The 18,685-nt window shown below is 32.3% G+C and overlaps 2 protein-coding genes across 5 annotated transcripts in view; both read right to left on the reverse strand.

The window, feature by feature from the left end:
* Positions 1-18,685, reverse strand: part of LOC6038744 (MOXD1 homolog 2) — a 335,053-nt gene that overhangs the window by 77,103 nt on the left and 239,265 nt on the right. The gene's annotated exons all lie outside the window — the stretch shown is intronic.
* LOC6038747 (perlucin) lies at positions 1,516-18,526 on the reverse strand. The gene is made up of 2 exons (XM_001848433.2): positions 17,997-18,526; positions 1,516-1,540 (listed from the first exon to the last, which is right to left on the reverse strand). Exons 1-2 carry the CDS (start codon positions 18,509-18,511, stop codon positions 1,531-1,533), a joined length of 525 nt encoding a protein of 174 aa, XP_001848485.2. The 5' UTR covers positions 18,512-18,526; the 3' UTR covers positions 1,516-1,530.

Below are 18,685 nucleotides of genomic sequence, written 5' to 3' on the forward strand. Positions count from 1 at the left end.
AAAGAGATGTTTTTCAATAATTTGCAACCTGAAACGGTTATGAAATAGAAATTTAGTGTTAAAGGCACATTTATGTAAATATAGACGCCCGATTTGATGGCGTACTCAAAATTCCGAAAAAAAACGTATTTTGCATCAAAAAAACAATGTCAATTTAAAGGATATTAAATGTACTTTTTGAATCTATATTGACCCAGAAGGGTAATTTTCCCATTTAGAACAAAATGTTTAACTTTTAAAATATCGTGTTTTTTCTAACTTTGCAGGGTTATTTTTTCGAGTGTAATAATGTTCCACATAGTTGAAGAGCAGACAATTATAAAAATTTTGATGTACAAACATAATTTTCAAAACTTTTTTTTCGTAAAATCGCGATAACTCGTGATATTGCTTATAAACTCCTTATGTTTTTATAAGAAATTTTTTGCAATTGTCTGCTCTACAACTTTGTAGAACATTGTTACACTCCAAAAATTACCCTGTAAAATTAGAAAAAAACACGAAATTTTAAAATGAAAATTTTTGTTCTAAATAAACAATTGACCCTTATGTAGATTCGAAAGGAACATTAAATTTCCCTTAAAATGAAATGTTCAAAAAAAAAAATTACAGTCGAGTAACGGAAAATTGCAGAGTTTATAATACTTTTTTAGTGTTTTTTTCGATGAAAAATACGTTTTTTCGGAATTTTGAGTACGCCAACAAATTTGGCGTCCCTTTGACACCAAATTTCTATTTCATCACCGTTTCAGGCTGCAAATTATGAGTTGGCGGAGAATTACCCATATCGTTTTTGTGTGGACAGCTGCCAAATTTGTATGGAAAATTATATGATTATTAAAGATTTAATTGCTTTTTTTTCGTACATATTTGGTAAAGTTTAAAAATAAAATTTCTTTTTTTCTTACTCAAAGTCTGTAGAGCGCATCATTCGATTCTACAATTCGACGTCATCGTGCTAACTTGTCGCATCCGCAATTTCGACGTTTCGAGAAAAACGCGTTTTAATGTTTGACCTTGAATAAACAAAAGCGAAAGCAAGCAATGTAAACAATGAAAAACACGTTTTGTTTGGTTGATTACTCTGTGCATTGCCCCGAAGTTTGACTGTATTTGGTTGCCGGAGTCCCGAGTTATAATTACAAATGTTTACGGTAGTCTCACTTGTACGTGCGTCAAACGCATCCTGACCTGAAATCCCTTTGGCCAATTGTCGCACTTACCAAAATTTTCAGGGAGTGACAAGATAGCACGACAAGATTGAAACTTCTTTCATATGAAAAGTGGCAAAAATCCGTGGAGCTTTTTTGGTTTTTATTGAATATCTCAGGATTGAAATCGAATTTTTGGGATCTGTGAAGGTCAAAAGGTGAGGCATTGTGAGCTGCACAAAATTGCGTTCTTAACTCAATTTGGCCCAAAAAGGCACGTACGACAAGTTAGCAAGATGGCGACGAATTGATCTCTTATTTTATTCCATGTCCGTGTGTTTATAAACTTACTGCTCGTTCCCAACAGAAATAGTAGCAATCAACCGTACCTGGAAAAGAAAAGAAAGAAAAAATACCCATTAGTCAATTTGTCGTTTGCAGCGAAACAGAAAACAATGCTTTCTGTGAATTTGTTCAATTCCAAACAATTTGTTATTATATCGCAGCGCTGATATTCCTCCGACAACCGCTGAAAAGAATAGCTCAACCCATCACTCTGCTCGGCTGAAACAACCAAACCGTACTTTGCTTCACATCATGCCACAATTTACATTAATTAGTCTACCAAGTGCGATGGTTCAAAAGACGTCCAGACGAAGTAGGAGGTCAGCTTTCCCTCAATGGCAGGCATGTAGGTGTGTGTGTTCGTGTGTGCGCGCATACAAACATTCTTTTGCTCCGACCCATTAGTCGGGTTGGGTTGAACCTGCTACCGACTGCCAGCTTAGTGTTGGGATGCTTAGTCCCAAGTCCGACAACCGACATCCGACGGGTGCGCGATAGTCATCGCAGCGTGGTCTTCAGCTTCTTCAGCAAGAATAAGCAGAGCATTTGAATTTCCCGGGAAGGGTGGGCCATTTGGTAGAAAGGTCATTTCGTCGAAATGGTTGTTTAGCCGAAAAGTTTACTTGAAGAGCTTAACTTTTGAGGTTTCAGATGTAGTAGCCTTTCGGTGAAACGACTGATTCGACGAAATAGCCCAACCCCTAAACTTCTCAGCCATTTAAGAAAGATCCAAGATGCAAACGAGTGGTCTTTGGCGTCTTCTTGGGCGTGCTAATCAAGCTAATTGGAGATAATTAGCTACTTTATACTACGTTCGATTGCGGCCAAACGGGGCTGGGCTTGGGACGAGTGGACCTGTGGCGTGTAGGCCTACTTACTTGGTAAGACTCTGCGAGAAGGAGAGTGTGTTTATGTAAATGAAGGCGAACGCGACGTTCTGGAAGTGGTCCATCAGTCAGAGGTTCGTGGGTTTCGTAAATGGGAACATACTTGAATCTTCGACAGATTGTTGTGGATTTGTTAAAATGATTGGAAATGATGAATGTTGGGAAATTTGAAAGGTAATTTATCAACACCTGATTTGCTAATTTGTCACTTAGCAACAAAACCAAACCTTGTTGAACAATTCAAGCCACGTTTAAAATCCTTTGTTTACTCAAATGCAGCTTTGAATCAATTCCCGAATACAATTAAAATTAATCTGCTCCATTCAAAACAATCACCCAACCTAGCCGATTGAATAATTCATCTATTCCCAGCAAAAAAAAGAGCTGCTGCACTTTTGTGAATGTGTGTCTGCGCTCTTCACTGAATGGCAACCAATCCTCATTTGCCATTCAAATCGCTCTCAATTCAGCACTCTCACCTCGACCCGTCCCGCCTGTCTCTAATCAATGCTAATCGGATTCCTTTCTTTCACCTGTAGCTACCAACTGTGAATAGTCTGGCAATTTACAATTAGGCAAGAGCGGTAGTAGTAGCCGAACACACAGAAGTCCATAAAACGGCCGTTTTGCAGTGTACTTTTGCAAGAAAACAAAAATGCAATTATCCAACTCCGAAGGAGCAGCAGCACCAGCCTCAAGTGCAGTTCACACCCAGTTTCGCACAATTTGTCCGGAGAGGGTTTAAGGTGGTTTGGCCCTACGGGGTACTACCTCAAGGTTTGTTTTAAGTTCAACTTCTGCAGCAAGTGTGTCACTGCTGGTGGAAACACGGAAAAAAATAATATACTCTGAAATAATAACAAAAACTAATAAGTTGAGCAATTCCAAACAATTCAAACTCAACTCAACTCAACTCAACTCAACTCAACTCAACTCAACTCAACTCAACTCAACTCAACTCAACTCAACTCAACTCAACTCAACTCAACTCAACTCAACTCAACTCAACTCAACTCAACTCAACTCAACTCAACTCAACTCAACTCAACTCAACTCAACTCAACTCAACTCAACTCAACTCAACTCAACTCAACTCAACTCAACTCAACTCAACTCAACTCAACTCAACTAAAAAAAAAAACAAAATTTGATTAAAATTTGAACTTAATTTGAACTAAATTTAATATAAATTTGATTAAATTCGAACTTAAATTGAACTTTACTTGAACTAAATTCGCAATGATTTTATACTACATTTTAACTGAATTTAAATTAAATTTAAACTAAATTTAAACTATATTTAAACTAAATTTAAACGTAATTTAAATTACATTCAAACTAAATTTAAAATAAATTTAAACTGAATTTAAGCTTAATTTGAACTAAAATTAAACTTAATTTAAACTTATTTAAACTTAATTTAAACTAAACTTAAACTGAATTTAAACCTTATTTAAACTAAATTAAACTAGATTTGAACTGAATTCAAAATAAATTTTAACTAAATTAAACTAGATTGAAACTAAATTTAAACTTAATTTTAACTTAATTAAAACTAAATTTAAACTTAATTTAAACTAAATTTAAATTGAATTTTAACTAAATTTAAACTTAATTTTAACTTAATTTAAACTAAATTTAAACAAAATTTTAACTAAATTTTAACTTAATTTCAACAAAATTTTAAATAAATTGAAACTAATTTTTTTATTAAATTTTAACTTAGTTTGAACTAAATTTTAACTAAACTTCAAATCAATTAAAACTAATTTGAATTTATTTTAAACTTAATTTGAATAAAGTTTGAACTAAATTTGAGCTAAATTAAAACTCAATATAAACTCAATTTAAACTAAATTTCAGCAAAATTTTGAGCAAAATTTAAACTAACCATAAACTAAATTTGAAATCAATTTGATGTAACTTTGATCTGAATTTAATCAAAATTGGATTTTAATTTGAACTTAATTTGATATTTTGATTTAAATTTGATCGTATTTGGATCTAAATTTGAACTTTATTTTACTTAAATTTTACCTTAATTTGATCTTTATTTAATGTAAATTTGATTTAAATTTGACCTCAATTTGATGTAAATTTAATTTGAATTTGATCTAAATTTAATCAAAATTTTTACTTAATTTGAACTTATTATGAACTAAATTTAAACTTAATTTGAAATCAAATAAATATGAAAATCAATTTGAAATCAATTTGAAATCAATTTGAAATCAATTTGAAATCAATTTGAAATCAATTTGAAATCAATTTGAAATCGATTTGAAATCAATTTGAAATCAATTTGAAATCAATTTGAAATCAATTTGAAATCAATTTGAAATCAATTTGAAATCAATTTGAAATCAATTTGAAATCAATTTGAAATCAATTTGAAATCAATTTGAAATCAATTTGAAATCAATTTGAAATTAATTTGAAATCAATTTGAAATCAATTTGAAATCAATTTGAAATCAATTTGAAATCAATTTGAAATCAATTTGAAATCAATTTGAAATCAATTTGAAATCAATTTGAAATCAATTTGAAATCGATTTGAAATCAATTTGAAATCAATTTGAAATCAATTTGAAATCAATTTGAAATCAATTTGAAATCAATTTGAAATCAATTTGAAATCAATTTGAAATCAATTTGAAATCAATTTGAAATCAATTTGAAATCAATTTGAGATCAATTTGAAATCAATTTGAAATCAATTTGAAATCAATTTGCAATATGTTTTATTAAATTCAACTGAAAATAAATTAAAAATAACAATCAGCAACGATATTTTCCGTGTCAAGCTGCGCCCAAGAGGGTGAAGCGATTCTCACCCAGCATACGCGACACGATGCTTATGCTCCATTGAGCAACAGACTGTCAGTAGTTAGAGCTCCCCCTCTCCCCGTTCCCCCATGGACTGGTAATTCATTCATGAATATTGCAAATAACCCCAAACAGTTAAAACCCGCGCTAAAAGCTCACTTTGCAGAGCGAGAGGAGCGCCATTAGACAACGGCGACGACGACGACCATGAGTACCCTCTGGTAGGTCGGTCGGTCGGTTTGGTACACATCTCTCAGTTCCGAGCGCCCGGTTAGCCCGGCTGGTCTCTGGATCTAGACGGCTGAAGAAGACGCCAAAGACGACGACGTGGAGTTAATTATCTCTCAACTTGCCTACTCCAGCGGTGATGGCTCCACGGGAGTTCATTGAAAAGTTTTCAAGTGGTTGGTGCCCACCACCGGTCGCGCGCCGGGCTATATCTGGACCGACTTTAATTGACTCCTGTATCGCGAGGGTTACTGGAAAAGGGGTGATGAAGTAGTGACGGAAAATTGAAGCCACTTCAGCGCTCCAAGAGGGTGAGCTTTTTGCTGCAGATTTGAGGTAAGGGGAGCAGAGCAATTGCAGTTTAGTCACCCACCTGTGTGCACTTGAGAGAAGTATTATGCGGGGGTAATTACGAAATGGTTTGAGCGAAGCAAACTTTGGATTGCTTCGCAGATTCTGGTTATGAACTGAAAAGTTGGACCTTGAAGGTGCGGATGATCTAGGAGAACGTTAAGGTGGTAGGTCTGCTTCACCTTCAATATCTCAGTAACCCAAAAAAAAAAAAATAATAAACAGCTATGCTTAAAGTAGCTATGTATGCATAAACTCATCCTTCAAGCTTTATTTACTCACCCTGACCTCCCCACGCGAAGCCATCGCACCCGTCATCATCTTTGCCCCGCTGGTTAGCATGTATAATTATGATTAAAACAAACAAATAAATTTAATTCCATGCAATTACGCTGCGTTTGCTCTGCCATCGTCGTCAACGCGTTGGTTGCGCAATGCAACCCCCTCCCCTCTGGCAACTTCAACCCCATTTTTCTACCTCCCCCGACAGAACAACTTTGATGTTGATCTCTGATCCTTTCGACAACATCCACCACAGCGGTTAAGAGGTGGGGAAGGCTCGCGTAGCCCAGATTCATATCTTCTGATTAAAAGGGCCACGATGATGAAACCCCGCTCGCTGAACAAGAGCGGACTAGAGACCGTACATCACCCGGGAAACATGTCTGCGTTGCAACGTTGTTGGCTGCTGCAGGGATTCCGATGCAAAACATAAATCTCTGACTTGGGTGCGTCGATGGGGGTATTAGCAAGGGTATTATTGGTAGCAAACAGCAGAAGAGGCAGTATAGGTTTTGGGCGATATTCCGCAATTCTCAGTTTGAGGAAGTGCTCTTTCGTACTACGTGTGTGCTGCGTAGATTTAGTACACGGGAGTGCTCAGAGTCTGCCAACGTAAGCCTTCTGCGAAACTACACTTGACGCTGAAATACGAGACGCATTGTGCGTGTACGGATGTTGCAAACACTGCTGCCTCTTGGCAGCAGACTTACGATGCAGAAGAGTTATTGGGTAGACTGGTTCAGATTTATGGGCTTTGAACTGCTTCGAGTCAATTTGTTGTTTAATCATCAAAATTAACGTTTTATGTTTCATGAACACAAAAAGAGTCCGAATCAAAGTCAGATTCAGTAGTCAGTAGCCAGAAGTCAGAAGTCATTAATCAGTATCAAAGGTCAGGAATAAGTTGTCAGAAGTTAGGAGTCAGAAGTCAGTTATCAGAAGACTGAAGTTAGAAGTAACGAACCAGTAGTCAGAAGTCAGTAGTTATTATCAATAGTCAATAATCAGTAGTTAGAACTTAATTTGAACTGAATTTAAACTAATTTATATTTTGACTAAATTTGTACTATATTCGAACTAAATTAGGACTTAATTTGAACTAAATTTGAACTAAATGTAAACTAATTTTAAACAAGATTTGAACTAAATATAAACTAAATTAAAAAAATCAAACTAAATTGAAACTCAATTGAAACAAAATTAAAACAAAATTTAAACAAAATTTTAAATAAATTTCAACTAAATTGGAACTAAATTAAAAATAAATTTGAACTTAATTTGAACTTAATTTGAACTACATTTGAACAAAAATTTAACCAAAATAAGACTAAATTTAAATCAAATTTTAAATAAATTTAATCTAAATTTAAACTAAATATGAACTAAACTTTAACTAAATTTAAACTAATTTTAACTAGATATAAACTAAATTAAAATAAATTAAACTTAATTGAAACTAAATTGACATTTAATTAAAACAAAATTTCAGGCAATGTAAATGGGCCAAACCGAAGAGTAAACAAACTGTCTGTCCTGCTTACCTCATAGGATGTTTACATTAGGAACGAACAGGGCAGACTCTTTGTTTACACTTCGGCTTTGGCCCATTTACATTGTTTTGCTTGATTTAAACTTAATTTAAACTAAATTAAAACTTAAATTAAAACTAAATTAAAAGAAATTTCAACTAAATTGGAACTAAATCTAAAATAACGCTGAACTAAATTTGAAATAAATTATAACTAACTTTATAATTAATTCAAGCTGAAAAAGATCTAAGTATAAATAAAATTTAAACTAAACTTTAAACTAAAAGTAAATTTAATTTCAACTAAATTAAAACTTAATTTAAACGAAATTCAGACAGAATTTAATCAAAATTTAAACAAAATTTAAACAAAATTCAAACAAAATTTAAACTTACTTAAAACTAATTTTTTGCTGAAATTAATCTAAATTAAAGTTAAATTTATACTAAATTTTAACTAGATTTGAACAAAATTTATATCTAATTTAAACTAAATAAAAAAAATTATTTATACAAAATATAAACTAAATTTAAACTTAAATGAATCTTTATTTAAGCTAAATTAAAACTAAATTTAAACTTCATTCATAATAAATTTAATTTAAATTGAAACTAAATTAAAACATAATTAAAAAATTCATTTAAACAAAATTAAATCTAAATTTTAATTAAATTTACAATACATCAAAACTTAATTTAATCTAAATTTAAACTGAAATTAATTTAAATTTAAGCTCAATTTAAACTTAATTTAAACTAAATTTAAGCTAAATTTAAACTAAATTTTAACTAAATTTTAACTTAATTTTAACTAAATTTTAACTAAATTTTAACTAAATTTGAACAAAATTTAAACGACATTTAAACTGATTTTGAACAAAATTTAAAACTAAATTTTAACTAAATTTAAACTAAATTTAAACTAAATTTAAACTAAATTTAAAGTAAATGTAAACTAAATTTATACTGAAATTAATCTTCATTTAAGCTAAACTTTAAACTAAATTTAAACTTTATTAAAACTTAATTTAAATTTTTTAAACTTAATTAAAACCTTATTTACACCTAATTTAAACATAATTTGAAATTAATTTTGATTTCTTTTTAACTTAAATTGAACTTAATATAATATATTTTTAACTTAATTAAAAATAAATTTGATCTTTATTTGAACTAAATTTAAACTCAAATTAATCTTAGTTTAAGCTTATTTTAATACTTTAATTGTAATACTTAAATTTAAACTAAATTTAAGCTAAATTTAAACTGAATTTTAACTAAATTTAAACGACATTTAAACTGAATTTCAACAAAATATAAACAAAATTTTAACTAAATCTAAACTAAATTGATACTAAATTTAAACTAAATTGATAATAAATTTAAACTAAATTTAAACTTAATTTGAACTAAATTTAAACTGCAATCAATCTTCATTTAAGCTTAATTTTAAACTTAATTTAAACTTAATAAAAACTTAATTTAAGTTTTTTTAAACTTAATTAAAACTAAATTTAATTTTTTTAAACTTAATTAAAACCTTATTTTCACCTAATTTAAACTTAATTAAAACCAAATTTTCACTTAATTTGAAATAAATTTTAATCTGTTTTTAACTTAATTTGAACTTAATTTAATTTATTTGAAACTTAAATTTATACTAAATTTGATCTTTATTTGAACTAAATTAAACTCAAATTAATCATAGTTTAAGCTTTTTTTAATACTTAATTTAAACTTAATTTTAACTAAATTTAAACTTAATTTCACCTTAATTTAAAATAAATTCAAACTTAATTTAATTTTCATTTCAACTAAATTTAAGTTAAATTTAAGCTTGATTTAAACTAAATTTTAGCTAAATTTAAACTAAATTTTAACTAAATTTAAATGACATTTAAACTGAATTTAAACTGAATTTAAACTGAATTTAAACTAAATTTAAACTAAATTTAAACTTAATTTAAAAATTTTTACTAAATTTAAACTAAATATAAATTTAATTTGAACTAAATTTAAACTGAAATTAATCTTCATTTAAGCTTAAATTTAAACTAAATTTAAACTTAATTAAAACTTAATTTAAGTTTTTTTTTAAACTTAATTAAAACTTAATTTGCACCTAATTTAAACTTAATTAAAAGCAAATTTTCACTTAATTTGAAATAAATGTTGATCTGTTTTTAACTTAATTTGAACTTAATTTAATATATTTTTAACTTAATTTAAAATAAATTTTATCTTTATTTGAACTAAATTTAAACTCAAATTAATCTTAGTTTAAGCTTATTTTAATACTTAATTTAAACTTAATTTCAAATAAATTTATATTAAATTTAAACCAAATTTAAATTAATTTCAACTAAATTTAAATTAAATTTAAACTAAATTTAAATTAAATTTTAATTGTATTTAAACTAAATTTAAACTAAATTTAAAGTAAATTTAAACTGAATTGAAACTAAATTTAAACTTTATTTAAACATAATTTAAAATAAATTTAAACTTAATTTCAACTAAATTTAAACTTAATTTCAACTAAATTTAAACTAAATTTAATCTTAATTTAAACTAAATTTAAACTTAATTTTAACTAAATTTTAACTAAATTTGAACTAAATTTAAACTGTATTTAAACTAAATTTAAACTAAATCTAAACTAATTTTAAACATAACTTAAACTTAATTTGAACTCGAATTGAACTAAAATTGATCCAAATTTGATCTAAATTTGATCTGAATATGAAATAAATTTGAACTTAAGTTGAACCTTATTCGAACATAATTAAAACTAAGTTTAAAATAAAGTTGAACTAAATTGGAACTAAATTTAATCAAAATTGAAAATCAATTTGAAAACAATTTGAAATCAAATTGAAATAAATTTGAAATAAATTTATTATAAATTTTAAATCGATGTGAAATCAATTTTAAATCAATTTGAAATCCATTTGAAATCAATTCCAAATTAATTTGAATTCAATTTGAAATCAATTTTCATATAGTCAGAAGTCAGAAGTTAGGAGTCACGGGTCACGTGCCAGTATTTAGTGATCAAAATTGTAGTCAGAATCTCATCCATCCCCCCCCCAAGCAGCAGCCAAATTCTGAACCAACCTACCCGAAACGTTACAGATATTTACGATGCAGCAGACACTCTTAACCAGTGCGTCTACGAAAACAATTTTGCTCAATGGGCTCGAAGGCCGGTTGGTTTTCGACTTCGCCCAGGTAACCAGAAAGCAGGTTAAGTGATTTTTCCTGCAACTTCAGCTGCTATTGTTGGTGCAAAATAGAAACAGATGCGGGTACGCCAAAAAGCCTTGCAACCAGCAGCTTATGGTTTTAATACGCACACTTCCCACACAATTGCATCAATTTTAACCATTCAGGGAAGCTCGTTGATTGATTGCTTAATTGAATGAACGACGACGGTGAAGCTGCTCGAATGTTTTGACGGAGAGAGAGGTCTTTGCACCTGGTGTTTTGGGGCTTCCACTTCAAATACTACTATTCCGGTAGCAGCCACTGCGTTGCTGGTTTGGCCCCACAACTCGAACAGAGTTGCCAATTTTGATTAGCTCTCGGCACAAGGCAGTTATTAACTCGTTACAGATCGACCTCGGGAGGTGGATGCTGTGGTGGTGCGAGCAGGTTGGGAAAATCAATAAAAACTGGCTTCTTGATTGGCACCCTGCTGTGGTGATGCCTTTTGGGCTACGCGTGGAGCACCGATTGCGTAATTTTGGTCTAGCTGCTGCGGGGTTGCTCTGCATTTTCGGTTTGAAGTTTGACCGTCGGGTGGTGTCGATTTGGAACTTAGATTTTTGGTAATAGAATCAATATTTGTTCAAGTAATTTTATCAAGAAATAGTCATGTACTTTAGTGTTTGTCTAAAAATCAGAATTTATGAAAATCCAAGTGTCAGTTCAAAGTCACCCCATCCTCCGGCTCTGTTGACTGAAGTGAGGAGGCTCGTTGGCCGCACCACTTGTTTAAACATTAATTTGGTAATTGGTTGCGGGGCCGCAAATATTGGTACAGGTTTTATATACTTTTGCGGCGGCTTGTTTGGACGTTCGACGCAGTGGTGTTGGCTAAAATGACTGTCTATTAAACATTTACGAGTTGATGTATGTTTTAAATTTATTGAAGAGAGTAAAATTGCATACACTCTAGAAGAAACTAGGTGTAATTTTGCGCTTGGCCAACGACGGCAATTTAGTGGCCGTGAAAATCTGTTATTGAAAGAAGCAGCTCGCAGCAAAGTTTGCTGGTACAACTGACTAAAAACTATCGTTTAAATCAACTAAAAACCATGCAAAAACGCTGTTTCACCCCTCGGCAATTTCCATCAATTAGCGCGCTCAACCACCGCAGCCAAAATAGCTGGGGCGAATGATTAAATCTTGCTTGCCCCATGCTTCAATTTGGAGGAAAAACACACGACCATGATTTTGTGGCCTTGGAAACCAACTTTTCCGCCAGCAGAAGAGTTGAACTCAGCAAAAGTTTTCCCAACTATTCTCTTTCTCTCGCTCTTAAAATGAAAGTAAAATTTTTAATTACACCCTATCTTTCCGAAGAGGAGCGCATTTCCATTTTTAGCCCGTAGGAAAAACAAACGCAAGAAGGCGGAAAAGTTTGTCCTGGCGGGCCGCCGTGGAAAACTGGAATAACTTTGCGTGTGCCTCTCGTCGCGCTGACACTGACGGTAAAGGATGCCGAGGGGGAACAACTTAGTTCTGCTAGGGTGGAGTGTCCTTTTGTTGACCTATGGAAAAATAGTTTTGAAAATTTATTATTTAAAACCAAATTTAAGCTAATAAAACCTAAAAAAAATTAAAAAAAAATAATTCAAGAGCCCCAACCAGCAAACCATTCTACAAAGTGGGTGGGCGGAAGGATGATGATAGCTGATTTAGCATTTTTATGAGTTCGCTGATGTTGGCTTATTTCTGCCGTGCTGCTGCTGGCTGTTTTTCCTGGGCTGGGCTGCTTGAAAAACGTTAAACAAAAAAAAAAAGCTCGACTTCTTTTCTTTATATTCTCAAAGGAAAGATGACACAGGTGCAGGGAGATGGATGGTTATTGCACTTTGGGAAAGTATTTAAAATGAGAAATGGTGTTAACTTTTTGTCAACTTTTGCGCGTTGGTTATGAACGGGGAAGGGCGAGGGTGTTTTTATTCAGTTTTGAACGCAATCAAAGTAGTATCTTTAGTGAGGGGAGTTCACAATGTTTCTAGGGTAAAGAATTCTTTTCACAACCAGACTTGATTATTGAGAGACTTAACTTGAAACGTTTTAATTGAATTAAATATTTTAGCGATTTTATAAAATAATTTAATAAGGAAACGGTGCACTTTTAAAAATGATATGGGTAATTCTCTACCAACTCACACGAAATCGGGAAAAGTTGCCCCGACCCCTCTTCGATTTGCGTGAAACTTTGTCCTAAGGGGTAACTTTTGTCCCTGATCACGAAACCGAGGTCCGTTTTTTGATATCTCGTGACGGAGGGGCGGTACGAACCCTTCCATTTTTGAACATGCGAAAAAAGAGGTGTTTTTCAACAATTTGCAGCCTGAAACGGTGATGAGATAGTAATTTGGTGTCAAACGGACTTTTATGTAAAATTAGACGCCCGATTTGATGGCGTACTCAGAATTCTGAATAAACGTATTTTTCATCGAAAAAAACTCTAAAAAAGTTTTAAAAATTCTCTTATTTTCCGTTACTCGACTGTAAAAAATTTTGGAACATGTCATTTTATGGGAAATTTAATGTACTTTTGGAATCTACACTGTCCCAGAAGGGTCATTTTTTCATTTAGAACAAAATTTTTCATTTTAAAATTTCGTGTTTTTTCTAACTTTGCAGGGTTATTTTTTTAGAGTGTCACAATGTTGTACAAAATTGTAGAGCAGACAATCACAAAAATTTTTATATATAGACATAAGGGGTTTGCTTATAAACATCACGAGTTATCGCGATTTTACGAAAAAAAGTTTTGAAAAAGTTACTTTTTGCGTTTCTCTTTGTTACGTCGTCCGTGTCTGTCGCGGATGACCATGAATGGCCATGATCGATGACGACCAACTTTTTCAAAACTTTTTTTTCGTAAAATCGCGATAACTCGTGATGTTTATAAGCAAATCCCTTATGTCTATATATCAATTTTTTTGTAATTGTCTGCTCTACATTTTTGTAGAACATTATTACACTCTAAAAGATAATCTAGCAATGTTAGAAAAAACATGAAATTTTAAAATGAAATTTTTTGTTCTAAATGAAAAAATGACCCTTCTGGGACAATGTAGATTCGAAAAGTACATTAAATTTCCCATAAATTGACGAGTTCCAAACATTTTTACAGTCGAGTAACGGAAAATGGGAGAATTTTTAAAACTTTTTTAGTGTTTTTTTCGATGAAAAATACGTTTATTCGAAATTCTGAGTACGCCATCAAATCTACAGACTGTCTAGGGAAACAGACTGGCCAATGCAAAATAAACAGGCACTGGCAACGTATGTTTTGCGCTTGCAGCACTGCCAGTTTTGCTGGGCGTAAAGGGCGGTTGGTGTCCAACTCGTTTGGTGTCCAGAAACATTGGCCAATCTGTTCCCTAGACAATCTGTAATCAAATCGGGCGTCTAATTTTACACAAAAGTCCCTTTGACACCAAATTTCTATCTCATCACCGTTTCAGGCTGCAAATGATTGAAAAACACCTCTTTTTCACATGTTCAAAAATGGAAGGGGTCGTACCGCCCCTCCGTCACGAGATATCAAAAAACGGACCTCGGATTCGTGATCAGGGACAAAAGTTACCCCTTGGGACAAAGTTTCACGCAAATCGAAGAGGGGTCGGGGCAACTGCTGTGTGAGTTGGCGGAGAATTACCCATATGAAAGCTATTCAAATACAAATAACACTTTTATGGATAGAATATCAATTTTCAAAAAGGGTAAGTCTCCTTCAACTCATTCAGAATAGGAAAAAGTTGTTCAAACCCAATTTAGCTTTTGGTAATACTTTGGTCCTTTGGACTTTGGTCACGAATCCGGGGTTCGTTTTTCGATTTGTCATGACAGTTTTCCGGAACGACCCCTTCAATTGTTTGGGGTTTTCACAAAGATACGTATTGATCGTTTTAAAGTCCGTAAGTTAGACATTTGGTGACAAAAATAACACAACTGCACGCACAATTAGTAGGCGTGTATTGCAATCGGGAAAAATGTATTTTGTATAAAAAAAATACAAAAATAGCTTCAAAGCCTATTCCGCTAATGGTTTCTCAACTAAAAGAGTAATGAGATATGTGTTTTTTTGTAAAGAACTTAAGGTATTTTCCTAATTACTGATAACTCAGATTGACCATGTTTTCATAAATACATGCAAGAAAAAAAATAAAATCGTATTTTCCAAAAAAAAATGGAAGTTCAAGAGCATTGATGTCTGTATAAAGGTTGTTGCATATTGGAAGGGGTAATATTTGGCTTAGTTCAAAATTTAGGTGGTTCACGATTGAGGTGTTTTCAAATCTAACTTTCCTAGAATATTTTTGGGTTTTTTTTATCCCAGAAAGTTGTAAGGCATTTTTTGTCAATAGTCAATAGAACCTTCAAAAATCCGTTTTTGAACATAGCAGTTCTGGGTTGAGTTCTAGAGAAAAGTAATCTTCTGAGCACTTTGAGAGCTATTAAAATAATCATTATCGTTTTTGGAAAATTAATTTTGGACTTACGGGTCAAACATTAGAGTCTGTTTTTTTATTTATTTTTTAGTGCTAGATATCCACTTTTGAATGTAACTTTGCGCATATACTTGAGCCTATGCGCATATTAGAGATATCAAACGAAATGAAGTGATTCATGCTTTTTCCCTTTCTTATTTTGTTAAAAAAAATCACAAAATACCTTTACCGAAAATACCTTACCGAAAATACTAAAATTTTTATGATTTGCAATATGGGTATCAAATGAAGCGAAATTTGATACGCATTTTCAGTTTATAAGAGTTTTTTTTGTTAAAGCACTTTTATTAAAATTTGTTACTCAAATTTCCCAAAAGTTTGTCTTTGACAGATTTTTAATTTGATTCGTTTTAATACTTATGTAAGCTTAACCTGGATAGTAAATCCAGGTTTTTACCACACTGAAAAAAATATACTATTCTCAGTTATGAGCAATGTAATTAAGGTCATATCTGTAAGCCCATACATCCAATTGAAATGCTGTCAAAGACAAACTTTTGGGAAGTCGAACGAGCTTTCCGGTAAAAATATTTTCGAGTCTGAAAAATCAGGTCTGTCATATAGAAATTGCAAAAAACTATCATCAAACCTATTTTTTCAACATTTTTATTTTTAAGACCACTGTAGATTTATAAGGATTGGACATTGAACATTGGTCAATATGGTGACTTTTATGTAAAATTGTCTGGGAAATCGATTCCCACAATCGGTTTTTGAAAATTTTGGCGTTTAGACAACTTTTCAAAAAAAAATCCGTTAAAGTTAATGATTTTTGTATTTTTTTAGGAGAGACATACTATCCTGCATTTTTCGTGAGTATTTTTGTCACATTTAAGACTATTTCCTCAAAAATTTTGAAAGAAAAAAAATCGTGAAATTACCTTCAAATTTAACTTTTAAACTTAAAAATTGAAAAATCTCATGGAAGTGGCTTGTATTTTTTTTTCGGTGTATTTTTTTTTTTTCAGAAAGCCCGTCCAATTTCCTACAAGTTTGTCTTTGACCACTTTTTGATACGATGTAACGGCTTTGAGTTACAGTAATTTTCAAATTACAAAATACAAAAATATTTAAATTACTTACGCCCTTCTCAAATGTCATTTTCGAGTACAATATACGAAAAAATTGCTTATATAGGCCTAGGATAACATGCCTAAAAAGTTTTATTGAAACCGGAGAGGGTAGGGTACAAAAGTATAAGAAAAATTCCGGATTTGAGCTGGAATTGCTCTGAAGTGGAAAAGCATACCAAATTCCGCTTCGTTTGATACTCATATTTCAAATTTTGAAAATTTTAGTATTTTCAAAAAAAATACGGCTTTTTGTGAACTTTTTTGTCTTTTTCAAAAAAAAAAAAACTATTGTGATGTGTAAAAGCATGAAAATGCGCTTTGTTCAGTACTTATTTTGCATATTTTGAAAAATTGAGTATTTTCAAAAAAATACGGTATTTTGTGAAAATTTTAGTAAATTCAAAAAACAACTCTAATCAAATGAATAAGCATACAAAATTTCGCTTCGTTTGATACCCATATTGCAAATTATGAAAATTTTAGTACTTTCGAAAAAATACGGTACTTTGTAAACAATATTGAGTTTTTATACTTTGAAACTTACTACATTTTCAAAAAATATGTTCTTTGTATTCTAGGAAGCATTGAAAATTTAACACCATTTGGTTGAAATAAGTCGATTTTTGAAAGATTCAAAAAATAGTTATCGTCCAATACGGGCGATATGATTATCGCCGATAGAATTATCGAAATAACGAAATAGGTAAATCGTTATCGTCCCGACGATGACGATAACCATTATCGTTAGACGATAATTTTATCGATTAACAACCTTGAATTGAATGCATTTAAAACAATTTTCATTGAATAAAAAGCACATTGTGTAACTATTTAAACAACTAATTTTGCAAAACTTTTAAATGAAACTTGATTCTGGTTTTCATATTGAGCTGTTTATTACTTGATTTAAATTGAAAACGCTTCCATGTTATTGATCTCCAACGAGGTGATATGCCAACATTGTGATGGAATTACATTCTATTTCCCTAAATATCAACAAAATCTATGTTTTCAACCAATATTATTACAAAAAAAATACAACGGTTATGAAATAATAATAAACAACGGTATATAACTTCAGATTTTCAAATATAAAAGCATTAAAACCAATTGTTGCAATTTTTGCTCGACATTTATTGCAAAATCTGGCACGGCTGCCAAACAAGTAATAAAACTCTTCCAACTACCGTAGCTGGCACAAAAAAAAGCCATATCATCGTCATCACATCGCGTTTGAAAGCATTCCATGCATGCCCCACGTACATGTTACAGTTTGAAGGATTCTAGATGAAATGAATAGTAGAAGGCACAACAGCAACAAAAAACAGCATCCCTTTGATGCCAGCTTTTTTATGGTGCGCAATGAAAGTCAGCATTTGCGTGCAAATAATTCCGAGAGATGTGCAGAATGGGGAAAGTGAAAGCCAGAATGAAATCCATTTGAATTTTAAATACATGTCAGTCGGTTTTAATGTTGCAAAATTATATAATTTAAACAAAAGAATTTCGATAGAGATTCAAAATGTTCAGCAAAACTCAGAGGTGACCGCTTCACAAACATACCTTCGCCTAGTGTCACAGTGCCTATCGTTCCAGAGAGTTCCGCTAGGGTACCCTGCTTCAACGCAGTGCTCTCTACCTGCGGTATTGTCCGGTTGACCTGGAGCAAAGTTCGTATACCCGGTCCGGTATCCCAGCGGCCTGGCCGTGGTGATCCACAGAAAGTGTCCGTGCTTGCCCAGGTCCGTTCCGGCGATCCACCACGGTCCGATCTGGTTCGAGTCCGCAGCGCGGAGGGCCAACTTCAGTGCGGCGTCATCTTCCGCCGTGTTGACCGAGGCCAGCCGCAGTCCGATCGAAGCGCACAGGTGCCACGCCTGGAAGAAGTCCACCTCTCGGCTGTTGAACACGAAGTATCGCTGCTCGGGCGGATGGAAACCGGCCCTGAGGTAGAGAGTGGTGGCGAGGCCGGGTTGTTTGGGGGTTGGCGATGTTCGGTTGTGAAGCGGAATGGCCGAATGGGAGGTTGTCAGATAGGTGGCCAGAGCAACGGTTAGCAGAGTTGCTTTGGAAGTCATCTTGGATGCACTGGTGAGAAGCTCGTTTGAGTGGATCAATTTATAGTACGTTGAAAGTGTACTGACTACTTAGTATGATAATCAACCAGACTAGACGGTAAATATTGATTCATAATTCAAAATTATTTCATTTTATGGTGATGACTGATGTCCAATGCGGTTCTTTAGATCCTG

The sequence above is a fragment of the Culex quinquefasciatus genome, chromosome 2 (genome assembly GCF_015732765.1).
Source record: "Culex quinquefasciatus strain JHB chromosome 2, VPISU_Cqui_1.0_pri_paternal, whole genome shotgun sequence".
Lineage (NCBI taxonomy): Eukaryota > Metazoa > Arthropoda > Insecta > Diptera > Culicidae > Culex > Culex quinquefasciatus.